Raw genomic sequence first — 13,136 nt, 5'->3', positions numbered from 1 at the left:
CTCCTCCAGGGCCACCGGCTCCACCACCAGGGTGAGTGGGAGATGCTCCAGGACCGCTGGGAGTGCCTCCGCCAGGACCGCCTGGGCTGATCGGACTACCGGTTGGTCCCGTTCCAGGGACGCTGGGCGTGCCTCCGCCAGGGCCACCTGTTTCTCCGGGGCCGCTTGGACCAGCACCACCACCACCAGGGCTAGTCCCAGGACTCTCGCCGGCACCACCAGGATGCGTCGGGCTCGGGACAGCCCCGTGAGTTGCTGTCGGGATGGATTCGAGCATGGTCGACAGATCGGATTGGAAGGCGGGGAAATCGCCCGTGCCGGTTGGTACGTGGACACCGGATCTTGTAAGGATGCTGACTAGGTTTGGTGGGAGAGTTCCTCCTCCTCCCGGCATGGGGACGGCGGCGACGAGAGCCCAAGGGGTGATGGCCAACGCCAGGCCATTCTTGACAGGGCGCATTCTTGTCGAAGAAGCTGATGCAGTTTGAGGGGAGTCGTGTTCGGACTGCACAGTATTTGGTTCGGTTCGGTTCGGTTGAGGGTGGAAGGTGAAATGCGAAAGGGATCGAGACCGGAAATATTGGTGTTTTATGTATCAGGGCATCGAATTCAACTGAATGATGGCTTCTCTATGTCATCAGGAAACTCAATTCTGTCTAGACCGGGTGACAATGTACGCGTATCATGACTTATTCTGACATCCATAACCAAGGGCTGCAATGGCCTGGCGGTGGCGGTCTAGCCTCCCACCAAACATCGACGAGAGTAGGGAACATGGGTTCGGCAACAAGCGTCAATTCATTGCTGTCCGGTAACCCTGGTTTCTCAAATTCGCGGGAAAAGACCAATTGGCCTATGAGAACAGCCAACGTGACGCATTCGTGATATGTTTGTTTCCGTCATGTCTTTCGTTCCGGTGGACGAGCCCTGTTTACCGTGGTAGCAATCCAGGAACAACGGATGCACGGGCCGAAAATGCGATGCAGTCTTCGCAAGAGTGATTGAAGTGAACAGGAGAGCAAAGAAAGATGTGATTAAATGTAGTTGTATATGTCCAATGCGTCTAATTCTCTCATCATTTGTCGTTTTCTTCCCACACATTATCGACTAAAATTATCGTTTGATCTTCTAATCTATTAGGTCGTCTTTGTCGTACTCCGTAAATCATAATTGGCGCGCTTGCTTCATTTTGAAATCATTCGAACTTTCAAGAAATTGCTTTGACAGAAAGCTGGGTTACGCGTCGGCGTCCAAGGGAGGTGTTTATTCAAAACCCAGTTCAGTAAATGACCCATGGTCGACGCCATCCAACATGGATCAATTTCGCAGCAGTGACACATGCAAGGCCTGCAGCGTAGCAGCATGTCGTAAATGCAATAAGGCCCCAATACTGTCCATCACAACGGGCGAGGATCTCTCCAGCAATCGGAATGCCAGTCAGAGTTCTATTCTCGGCAATTAGTTCCAATTCCTTTTCCCAGCAGAAAAAGAAGCTTAACTTACCCAAAGCTTACGATAGTGTACGACGTTGCGTAGTATCTGCCGTAGTGCTCCGTTTTGCAGAGCTGTCCGATGCACACCGGGGTGAGACTGATGTTGCTACCACTGGCAAAGCCAAAAATGGCGCTATACACGATCATCAGCGGAAGGCTGTCGCCAGCAGGAAGCCACAGGCATGCACAGCAAATAAGGCATAGGGCGACTGTGACAATGAGAGTATTGAAGCGCCCAAAATAGTCGGCGAAAAATCCCGGAATCCCTCTTCCAAAGAACGAGCCAGCGTTGAGAATGGCAAGCATCTGATATGACAACTCGGTTGAAACACCATGAGATAAGGCGTAAGAAGAGATATAACTAATGGGGATGAAAAGGCCCCACTCGACGAAGAATACACCAGCCGTTGTGAGGGCAAACTTGGGTTCCCTGAAAATGCGAAAGTCGGGTAGAACATTCTCTTTGGATGCTGGCTTCTTAGGCAGTCGAGACTTAATCAACAGGCAGGCCACAATCAGTGAGATCAAGCAAATCAATGCTACCACGCGAGTTGCCCACCCAAATCCAATTTTGGGGAACAAATCCTGCAAAACGAGGGGAAATATGACCCCCCCAACGGAGCCCCCAGTCGCTGCAAGGCCTGTCGCGATTCCTCGCTTTTCATTGAAGAAATGGCCCACGGCAGATATAGCAGGCGTGAAAATCAGGGAAGATCCCATGCCACCTGCAAGGCCGACGGAGAGCATAAAATGCCAGTATTGAGTACAGAAACCAATAGAGATCATCATCGCTATGATCAGGATCGAGCCTGCAAGAACTAAAAAGCGCGGGCCCTTGGCGTCAAAGACCGGGCCTATTTGGACGCCACAGAAGAAGCACAAGAAGGCGAACATGCTAAAGATCCACCCATTGGTACCGGAGCTGTACTCTTTGAGTTGATGGTCATCGATATAGGCTTGAAAAGTACCAATGGAGTTGACCAGACCGAGAGAACCAAAAAGGCCCATGAAACACCCAAACACCACCAGCCATGCGTCCATACCACCTTCGGGGTATGTGTTGCCATCAGCATCTGTTGTCATCCGACTCAATGTGTTGCTGCGAGCTGAATGGCCTGATGGGAACTCTTCAGATGACCTGTGGAGACCATCCTCGAGCGCCTGCGCTTCATGTGCGGGTGGTTGGTCATGGTGGGACTGAATTGTCGGTTCGACTCTTTTCTCCGCATCAGTTACCATTCTTCCACTTGGATCAGTATTATCATGGGCCACACCGGTCGATAGCTTTTCAGACCATGGATCTGGAGTCGCGGTTGGAACGGCGGATGGTTCTCGTTGCTGCTCGGGCAGTGCGGCGTTCGTTTGCATAATATAGTCCGGAATAGATTAACAAATAGTCTGCCTTCCTCCCCAAATACAGAAAATCATAGGGAAATCGATTCGCACGAGGTAATCGTCAAGCGTAAATATAGAGAAATCAGTGGCGGCGGTCTGGCCGACTTTTAAGCGGAGATCTTTAGACCCGCAGAAAATCTTGTCGGAGCGGAGAGAAGGTCCTCATCGGCTAATTTGCTCCTTCTCGGTAATAGCACTAGACGAGGTTTAAAGGGTCAATTGTAGGATAGTTATGTCGTTGTCATTTAGTCACGATGTTGCCGCCATCGACCAGGAAAGAACGGTGATCTCTCCGATCACATGACTCGGCATCGGTCTCTTTGTTAGCAGAAAGTAGTCATGAGTAGGCAACAGGAACAAGATAGGACGAGAAACTCTGTTCAGCCTAGGAACGATGTTTGATGCAACATGCTCGTTGACACCCTTGGTCAACATATGAGTATGGATACTCTGTACGAGTTCAGAGAACATAACATTTGTCTCTTAAGGCAGTAACAGACTGAAGATGACCTTGTTAGTGCGTTTGGCCCAAGCTGCTCTGGGCAGACTGCCTGGCATGGCTATGCCTCCATGTCTGTCATGGGTAGAGTCGATAAATTCTGAAGACTATCGAGCATGTTTGGAGGTGATCCCACCGGGTTTTGGGTGATAGGTGATTGCATTTGAAGCAAGAGATATAATTCCCCGAGAAGACAGATGGATATCTACGGAAAACGAAGTCGTTAGGCTCGAGATATTCAAGGGATAGCTGTTGATCACGGGCTATGCATGATTATATCACTATTTAGAATATGATACATAATAGTGAGTCCATATATCATCAAATGGGCTTGTGGTTTAGTGGTATAATACCCCCTTAGCATGGGGGTGGTCCGGGGTTCGATTCCCCGCGAGTCCATTTTTTTGTTTTTTTATTTTTCGTACGCTCCCTCCCCCCTCTTTCTTTCCTTTCCTTTTTTTTCTTTTTTCTTTTTTTTTTTTTTTTTTGAAGCTACATCATACTCTCTGAGCTAAATGCGTGCAGTCAAAATATATTCCAGAGCATAATATAGGAGCAATTGTGCACTATTGTTTGCTACTGTCTATTCGAATGCTATAAGATATATAAACGGGATGCTGACAGCACAGTCCGACAACAACCATGTCGATTACAACTGCGTCATCCCACAGATGCCCGAAGGCAAAGAGTCGGGAAACTCCAAAATACAATCAATACGAACGGCATCCCGGAATACAGCAAGCAACACCACTCTCGACAGATGGATATATCACGGAAAGCCACCGGGAAACAGGAATCCATATATACAAACCACAATATACCACGCTAACATACAAGTACAGTAAGAACTATAATACCAAGATGCCCAGTAAGTGGCCCACAGCACCAATACCAAGGCTCCATATAAGAAGATACATAGCCCATGGCGCCGGGTACCTTTACTATAAGCAGCGAAAAGATCCCTGACGGAATCGAATACACACACGGAGCTGCCAACTCCCAAAGCTGATCCCCAGAAGCATCCCTGACGGAGCGAAAATAACTATTCGGTATACGAGCAGCGTTTACCCTGGAAATGACATCAACGGAAACCTGGACAACCAATCCCTGCTCCTCCCGCGAGCGGAATCTCTTATCGACCAGGACGAGGGGCGCGTGATGACATGGGCTGTATGAATTTACTGGAAAAAGCAAAGACAGTCATCACTACAAACAATGGACGGGCGAATTGCCGTAGTAGCGATGACCCTGGTCCGAGGACGTACGGCTCGTCACAGTCTCGCAGGGCAATCGACCAATGCCTACCTGTGTCAACACTGATCGATTATTTCAAGTGTATACCATATCAAGTACTCTTGGCGTCGACACAGTTTACATACACTATATCTTATCAATCCCTTATGTATATGAGAGTCGTAATAAATAAAGATGAGAACAGAATCGCATTACCCATTCAGGAAAATTAAAGCATAGATGCTTGGAAAAGATGTCAAAGGTTGAACTCAACACAATGCATATGCCTTTAGGATTTTTTTTCCGACAATGCGAGATACTAGGAACGGAAACCCTCAAGCTTACTAAATAGGGCTTAAGAGCGACAGGGATATGGATAGTGCATGTAGTTCGGCGTTAGGATGCTGCCCTGAGCTGATAAGCATAATCCGACTGTATCCTGATATGCTACACAGTAGCTACTCTGTATTACAATACAGGCGATATTAGCGGCTGAAGCAAGACATCAGGGTTCTTGTGTACAGTGTATGTGATTTGATACCGTATTTGCTAAATGAGCGTGCATACACAGTGATTCGTGCTATGTACATAGATGCATTTATGTACAGGATCCGGGCATTACGAGTCAGCCTACAACACGCATATGCGTACGGAGTACTCCGTAGGGAGACTGGATGATCAAAAGTATATCCCGTGCAAAGCCACAAATCACTTCCTCTCTTTCTTTATGCTCCCCTCCCCCGCATTCCGATCTTGACTGCCACGTGCCGCAACACACCATTGGGACCAATGCAGAAGAAACACAGTGAAGAATGAACACTCGATCAGCCAGCATAAACATAACACTCATTTATGCAAATGCAACTATGTACAGTAGTATTCCTGAGATCGAGATCGTGAATAATGTACAGTACGGTAATGGTAAGTTACAAAACCACATGACAGTCAGAAAAAAACTCCGACCCACCGATTGGCTACCCGCACATGAGATCTACATATAACGGATGCGGAAACAGTGGGGTGACAATCATACCCTCTTACAGTTAGGTCGGTATTTCCCCGTATCTGGTAGGATCCTTACGTTTTTGTTCTGATTATCGCGATTTGGTCGTTTATCTACACCTGATTCGATTATTTGCCGTAGAGCGGGTGTTAATTAGTAGTGACATGCGGCGTTGTCAGGTGGCTGGCAGGGTATGTACTACAGAAGAGGCCATTTGAAGGGTCCGGCCAATGTTCATAGACTATGGCACGGCTGAAGGAGGTGGACCAGAAGTGTTTTCCAGACCCGTGTGGGCTTTTCCAAGATACCAGCGCCTACTACTCCCTACAATGTTCGCAAAGGAAAGCATCACCCCGCGGAGATGTCTAGACTGGAAGTCGGTGTACGTACCTCCAGACTAACCATCCAGCCCTAATCTCCTGTGCTATTCTAGGACTCGACCCTTTCAGCACACGAGGTTGCCAATGATGCATGAAGGGCATTCATGAGCGATTCCAAATCAGCTATACGAACCTATCGATTCTCAAGAGGTATTCATATGGAATGTCGGTGTCATGTCAAGCTCCTCGTGTTGTTTCCCCGAGTTTTAACCCGTGGATATTATCCATAGATCTGGGACCCCCTTGCTTTACATCGACTCGACGGAAAAGACGTGGGCATTATGCTGACATGGTTGACACGTTGTGTCTGCATAATCTTTCTCCTTGCATGATCTATATCTGGAAATTTTGCAAGATCTGGCGGACATTAGACGATATTACCGAAAGAAAGGAACCAGAGGCAAGAGTGCCTTGAAAAAGACTCCGGATGTTAGAGGGATGTTTCTAACGTGGCCGACTTAGCACCGAACATAGGCTTCTCCAGCTGTCCTACATCATGGCTGCAGAATAATTCATCATCATTCACAGTGAGTGCGGCATGTGAGCCAAGACTGACGGACTCTTGATCTCAAAAATGATGGCAATTTTAAACCGAACCGAAGGAAGGAAATTAGCAAAAAGTAAATATACGGATTGTTCCGCTGATCGCAGCCTCGTACCGTAGATGTCGTCTCTAGAAGGTTATCTTAGGGTCAACAAGTCTCCCATCACATCATTGTACATGACAGCTGACATGGTTATATCCCAGAGTAACATTGACAGTAACTGTGGAAGAATCCAACCTGAACCGGACAACATAAAGCACGCCATGCCAAGATAGCTAGTGACGTTTCTGGCCTAGTTCTGCAGAATTAGCGGCAGTATGCAGGGTCCCCCCACCGCCCCTCCTGATTCGGCAGGCCTCTCCCTCCGGGCCCACCGCCTTCCTGAGTGGGCGGAGATTAGACGCGGCGCTCAGGCCAAGCAGTCGGCGGATTTCTCCTCGACCAATCAAGGCTGGTGAGGGCTTGGACTCATGATAACCTTTTCTTTTTCTTTGATTCCTGAATGGATCGGAGGTGTCTGTGTGTATGTTTATTTGTGCTATGATATCAGCCCAACAGAAACCGGATAAGAGTCATTATCTGTTCGAATTCGTTGATGCCTGAGTCCATGGATGAGGTCTGCGTACGGAAATCCAGTTACTGTAATACCAGCACCGTAATTTACATCCGATTGCGGCTAGTCCGAATAAGGCCAAGGCTAGTTTCCCACGGAGTAACTCCGTCTGCGCTTTGATTGGTGGATACTGAGTATTACGGCGTATTGATACAGCTATCTCTGAGCCGCCTGACGCTAATCCCAAATGGGAAAAGAAAAAAGCAGCGGGAGTAGGAGTGAATCTTAGAATACTACTGCTGCTGCTCTCTTATATACGCTCTCTTTCCTCTCTTTTTCTTTTGCCTTTTCCGTCTCTTCTCCCTCGTCATCACTTTTCCTTTTCCCTCCCTCTTCCAGCTCAGATTGACGACGGTGTGAAGCTGCTTGAGCTCTTCCCACTGTTCTTTCTACTTTCGTCCTCTGGCCATATATCGTCCTTTCCAATTCGACTACATTATTTTGGATCATCGCTGAGCCTGTTCTCAGTGTCTTTTCTGTCCTCGATACATACTTTTTTTTTTTTTTTTTTTTTTTTTTTTTTTTTCCCTCTTCATTTCATTTGATTTAACAGGAAACCTCTCCGTCACTTCTCAAACCGTACGACAAGTAGCAGCATCGCCAGCGACAACAGCAACACCAGAAGCAACGGTCTCTTAGATCACCAGCCCGAATTCCCGTGCGCCATTATCGATTCCAGACCCTGCATCCGAGTGCCAGCCCTGTGCGACAATCGAACCGCTTCCCCGGTATTCGAGCTCGAGTCCCGTCGCGCAAGTTCAACGGTTTTGCAGCAAGCCCCGATTTCAACAGTCATTGCACCCGTCATTTGGCCCTTTGCAGCAATCGGCGCAGTCCGTCCGTTCTCACAATCTAGGGTTCTATAGCATCTGTTCCGATTGCGCCAATTCGAAAGCCGATTTCTAGTAGAAATTAGCCCACACGCAAAGCCTACGATTGACCTACTCAGATTCACGAACCGATATTTCGAAGAGAATAACGCCAGTGCGATTTGTCTGGTTTCCCAATCGCGTCTTCCCAATCAGCCCTCGTTTCTCCGCCGTTCTTCCCTAGCGACAATTCCAGCCCACCGTCACGATGCCGTTGATTGTCAATCCCTTCAAGCGACAAGAGCACTCAAATTTTCCCGGAGTCGTGGTGCCCCTCGCCCCGTCTTTCCCTGAGCGCTCATCCTCTCCTCTGCCACCGTTTTCGACAGACCCAGAGAAGAAGCCCAACCCGGATGAGAAATCGGATGGTAGAAGCCTGGATAGATCAGAAAATGGTGTTGGTCTTGTGCCCGTAGGCGGTCCCTTGACTATTGATGCTCTCAGAGCTGAGGTCGAGTCGGATATTTCTACCTCGGGCCATGACTCTACCTATGACCGTATGTTGTGTCTGGGGAGGAGACAATTTGTTCGGCTAAGCGGGCTCTGATGTTAACACTAATACAGGAAAAGCAAAAGTAATCAACAGAGCGATCTCAGATATTGGGATGGGCCGTTATCAATGGGAGTTATTTGCGTTGTGTGGGTGCGGTTGGTTAGCAGACAAGTGAGTACCTTTATCTCAGAAGTGATAAGTCGAATCTAACATCTTCTAGCCTATGGCTACAGGTATGCAGCACTCTAGGATAATGAGTTGATGAAACTAATCACGTGTAGGGAATTGCCCTAACATTAACCCAACTCTCTGCGGAGTTTGGCGTCTCAGATAATCGAGTTCGTTTCTCGACTTGTGCCCTGTTCTTGGGTCTCTGTATCGGTGCCTCGTTTTGGGGTATTGCGTCTGATGTGATCGGACGGCGGCCGGCCTTTAACTTGACTCTTCTTATCAGTGGAGTGTTTGGTTTGGCTGCCGGAGGTGGGCCTAACTGGGTTGGGTATGTTTACTCAACAAGAATAACTTTCCTTTGGCTTGCTTGAGACTAACATGGATAGAACATCTGCCCTCTACGCCTGTCTCGGCCTTGGTGTTGGTGGTAACCTGCCTGTGGATGGAGCGCTCTTCTTGGAGTTCCTCCCATTTGCTTCTGGAAACCTCTTGACCATGCTAAGTGTGTGGTGGCCGATTGGTAACCTGATTGCAAGGTATGTCCAAAATTCACAGGGCAATAAAAAGAAATATGCTAATGATGATAGTGTCGTGGCATGGGGCTTAGTCCCAAACTACTCCTGTGCACCAGAAGATAGCTGCGCCCTAGTGGCTCCTGGCGAAGCCTGCTGCAAAAAGGAAGACAATATGGGCTGGCGATACCTAATCCTCACCCTAGGTGCAATCACCTTCGTTATGTTCCTCGGTCGTTTCTTCCTCTTCCACCTTTATGAGTCGCCCAGGTTTTTGCTTTCGCGGGGTCGTCAGGATGAAGCCGTGGCCGCGGTGCAGGGTATTGCGTACAGGAACAAGAAGACTACGTGGCTTACGGTGGATGTTATTAACGAAATTGGTGGTCGTCAGGAGGAGGTGGAGAGCCCGAAACTGTCATACATGGAGATTGTCAAGCGGACGATTTCCAAGTTCTCGTTTCAACGGATTGCGCCTCTTTTTGCTACCAAGAGGCTTGGACTTTGCAGTACGCCCTTCCCCTTCCGTCCACTGGCCCTAGATGAATGCTAACATGAATAGCCGCGTTGATTTGGTTCTGCTGGGTAACAATCGGCATGGCCTACCCCCTCTTCAACGCCTTCCTCCCCCAATACTTCTCCGCCTCCAGCTCCACCTACATAACCTACCGCAACTACGCTATAACCTCCATCGTCGGCGTCCCCGGCTCCATCCTCGCCTGCTACACCGTCGAAATCAAATACATCGGCCGCAAAGGCACAATGGCCATCTCCACCATGCTCACCGGCGTAATCATTTTCTGCTTCACGGCCGCCCCGGACTCAAACACCCAACTCGTCTGTTCCTGCCTCGAGGCGTTTTTCCAAAATATCTCGTACGGGGTGTTGTATGCGTATACGCCTGAGGTGTTTCCGGCACCCGTGCGAGGGACGGGGAACGGGATTGCGAGCTGTTTGAATCGGATTGCGGGGCTTTGTGCGCCGATTGTGGCGATTTATGCGAGTGATGCGGATCCGAAGGTGCCGATTTATGTCTCTGGGGCGTTGATGTTGGCTGCGTTTGTGGCGATGTGCTTTTTTCCGATTGAGACGAGGGGGAGGCAGACTCTTTGAGCCCTTTGTTGTGTCTTTAAAAGAGAGGGGGAGAAAAAGGATCTTGTGGAAAGGGGAGAATGTCTGTTGTTGCTTTTCGCTGTTTATATTGAAGGCATGAAGCATACGAATACCCCAGAAATGTGGCATGGCGTGTTTGCTCTTTTTTTTTTCTTTCTCTTGACTTGCTTGTTTGAATGATGAATGGATGAATGTATGTACATGTTTAGTAAATACATATTCGCTCTACTTCACTGTTACTACATACTAGTCCCTGTAGCAAAGGGAAGGATGGGATACTTACTAAATGAATATTTCCGACTCAAAAACATTACCGTTACGAAGTAGAATATTGACTTATGAACGATAAGGAGAGAGAGAGAGAGAGTATAGAACATCCATTTACGTACTAGTACAAGCAAAGAAATCTAAGCCCACGAATGCAAGCAAGCAAGCAAGCAAGAAATGCAACCTGAAATTGCCCATATGTATACCAGATCAGAGAACTCTTGACCCGAAGAACAGAGCAGAACAGAACAGAACGAAACAAGTAGGACAATCGTGTATAAACCTAGTATAGCAAAGAAGCGAACCCAGCGTAAAAAAAAAAAGAAGAAGAAGAAGAAGAAGAAGAAGAAGAGAAATCCCATAAGTAATGCTTAAACCAAATCAAATCAGATCCCGGTACGATATCATCCCAACAAAAAGAAAAAAGAAAAAAAAAAGCTAATGCAAACCAGAGACAAGACCCGATCCCAGATTGAAACCGAACGTGAAAGGAACGCGGAAAAGAAAAGAAATTCGTGTACTTTCTTTCATCTCATCAAACTCGTCAATGGAGGCAAAAGAAGGGCAACAGGCGGAAGACGGACGAGGGGGGAATAGAGTAGATAGAAGGAACAGAGACTAAGCAGCTTGTTGGCGCTGCCCTCTCTTCTCTAATAATGTAGCCTTGTTGAGACTGAGCTCGAATGGCTCCCGAGGACCCCGAGCAACGGGCTTCTTTCCGATATCGGCTTTGTTGCGGGGATACTTTTGTGCTGCTGGTGGGTTGGCGTGGGCGTCTAGGTTTGTTGATCGTAACTTGACTTCCATCGAGGCCATGTCTTTTGCCAATTGGGAGGATTTGTGGACCTTTGATGGCGGGTTGTCCAAGGGCTGATATGTGACTCGTTCCTCTTCCTCGCCGTCGGAGGCTTCGTTGAGCGGGTTTAGAGCAGATTGGAAGCGAGCAGTAGGATCCTTGTATGCTTGCTTGGAATTCCTGCGACGTTTCTTCTCTTCCTCTTCCCGACGTACAGCGTACCCGACATCGAACACCTCACGCAGGTTAATGGCACCAGGCGAGCGGAAGTCCAATGGACGGTCGACGATCGAAGGTGTTTCTGCTGCCATAGGATCCGTGGGTGTTTGCTGTGGTTTGGGAGTTGCAAGGGGCGGAGCATCCGCGGCTGCCTGGGTCTCCTCGTTCGACTCGCGAATCCAAGGGTGGTCCAGGAATTCTCTGATAGTGTAGCGCTTTTCCGGGTCGACCGTCAGGAGGTGAGAGACGAGATCCTGGGCCGATTTGGAGATTTCGTCCCACCAGGGAGACAGGAATATGTACTGCCCGCGGGCAACCTTTTCAGTGAGGACTTGGATGCTCTCGTCGTAGAAAGGAGGGAAACCACAGAGAAGAGTGTAGAGAACGCAGCCCAAGGCCCACATATCGACACTCTTAGAATACCGTTCATCCTTGACGATTTCTGGAGCAGTATATCCAACAGTACCACAAGGTGTCATGGTCTGGTTATCCCAGATGACCTTGGAGAGACCAAAGTCGGCGATCTTGATTGTCCCAATACCACCCGATCCAACTCCTTGAATGAATTCACCTTCATCCAACTTGTCTTCGTCGCCTGGTTGGACATGCTTAGGGTGCTTGCTAGGGATAAAGGGTACGGGGTAGAAGAGGAGGTTTTCTGGTTTAATATCACTGCGCGGATTAGCATGCGACCAACATCTGACAACAGAGGGAGCAACGTACCGATGAACAACACCCGAGGTCTCGTGTAGATACTCGATAGCTTTTGCGACTTGTAGGATCACATGGCGACTGAGTTCCTCGCTAAAGTATGTTAAGCGGACGATCTGGTGGAATAATTCGCCCCCAGGACATAATTCGAGGATGATATAGTAATATTGACGAGCCTCGGAGAAATCAATGAGTTTGACAACATTCGGATGGTCGATTTGACGCATGATCTGGACTTCTTTGAGAATATTTGCGCGCTATCCAACAAACAAGTTAGCGAACCATCGCAAAAACAGGCGACGAAAGGAAAAGAACCTACCTGAGTGCTGTTCATTTCGTATTTCCGAACGACCTTAATGGCCACCTGATCATAAGGACCAGTCGCATCCTTGGCGCGATAGACATTGCTAAACGCGCCATCACCCATCTTCTCAAGCAGAACCCAGCGCTCTAGCCCCGGGTACTTGGGCATTTGCGAACTGATCCGTCTCTCCTCAGCGACGATCTTTTCGATCTCGGCCTCCCGCGCGCTTTTGTGCTGCGACTGCCCCTCGGGGGATTTCTGGTGACCAGCATCTTGTTTATTGCCGAGTTTGCTGTCGATAGCGTCGAGGTTGCCGGCGGCGGAGGCGCCCTGGGGCTGGCGCTGATGTTGGGCGTGGATGGGCGAGACATTGGTGGTGGGTTCGGCATGCGGCGTCACTAGACGGGCCTGTTTGCCATGACGTATGAAGTTTTTGAGACTTTGTATAGTGCTCATAGTGTCTTTTCTTTCTTTTTCTTTTTCTTTTGAATTTTTTTTTTTTTTTTTTTTTTTTTTTTTTTTT

At 48.5% G+C, this 13,136-nt stretch overlaps 4 protein-coding genes and 1 non-coding gene across 5 annotated transcripts in view; 2 read left to right on the top strand and 3 right to left on the bottom strand.

Moving 5' to 3' along the window:
* ASPGLDRAFT_1110220 (putative extracellular threonine rich protein) overlaps positions 1–642 on the bottom strand; it is a 1,569-nt gene extending 927 nt beyond the window's left edge. The window contains exon 1 of the mRNA XM_022539582.1: positions 28–642. Coding sequence (XP_022403642.1) covers positions 28–460 — 433 coding nt within the window. The 5' untranslated portion in view covers positions 461–642. The remainder of the gene's footprint in view (positions 1–27) is intronic.
* A 637-nt stretch (positions 643–1,279) lies between these two features.
* On the bottom strand, positions 1,280–2,732 carry ASPGLDRAFT_64259 (MCT family MFS transporter; the record flags this gene model as incomplete). Its single annotated transcript, XM_022548750.1, has 2 exons — positions 1,280–1,445; positions 1,504–2,732. The coding sequence occupies 2 exons, from the start codon at positions 2,730–2,732 to the stop codon at positions 1,280–1,282; spliced, it is 1,395 nt and encodes a 464-aa protein (XP_022403641.1).
* Positions 2,733–3,714: 982 nt separating this feature from the next.
* ASPGLDRAFT_t50 lies at positions 3,715–3,786 on the top strand. Its single transcript has one exon. It is a non-coding gene; the product is annotated as a tRNA-Ala (tRNA).
* Positions 3,787–8,238: 4,452 nt separating this feature from the next.
* Positions 8,239–10,316, top strand: ASPGLDRAFT_119962 (putative sugar transporter; the record flags this gene model as incomplete). The annotated part of the gene is made up of 7 exons (XM_022540104.1): positions 8,239–8,527; positions 8,595–8,694; positions 8,744–8,756; positions 8,805–9,022; positions 9,081–9,230; positions 9,282–9,712; positions 9,766–10,316. The coding sequence occupies 7 exons, from the start codon at positions 8,239–8,241 to the stop codon at positions 10,314–10,316; spliced, it is 1,752 nt and encodes a 583-aa protein (XP_022403640.1).
* Positions 10,317–11,201: 885 nt separating this feature from the next.
* ASPGLDRAFT_23024 (serine/threonine-protein kinase) lies at positions 11,202–13,069 on the bottom strand (the record flags this gene model as incomplete). Its single annotated transcript, XM_022543240.1, has 3 exons — positions 11,202–12,270; positions 12,322–12,566; positions 12,629–13,069. 3 exons carry the CDS (start codon positions 13,067–13,069, stop codon positions 11,202–11,204), a joined length of 1,755 nt encoding a protein of 584 aa, XP_022403639.1.
* Positions 13,070–13,136: the final 67 nt, after the last annotated feature.

The sequence above is a fragment of the Aspergillus glaucus genome, assembly GCF_001890805.1.
Source record: "Aspergillus glaucus CBS 516.65 unplaced genomic scaffold ASPGLscaffold_4, whole genome shotgun sequence".
Lineage (NCBI taxonomy): Eukaryota > Fungi > Ascomycota > Eurotiomycetes > Eurotiales > Aspergillaceae > Aspergillus > Aspergillus glaucus.
The sequence above is the reverse complement of the archived record's forward strand: the minus strand, read 5'-3'. Positions and strand labels throughout refer to the sequence as shown.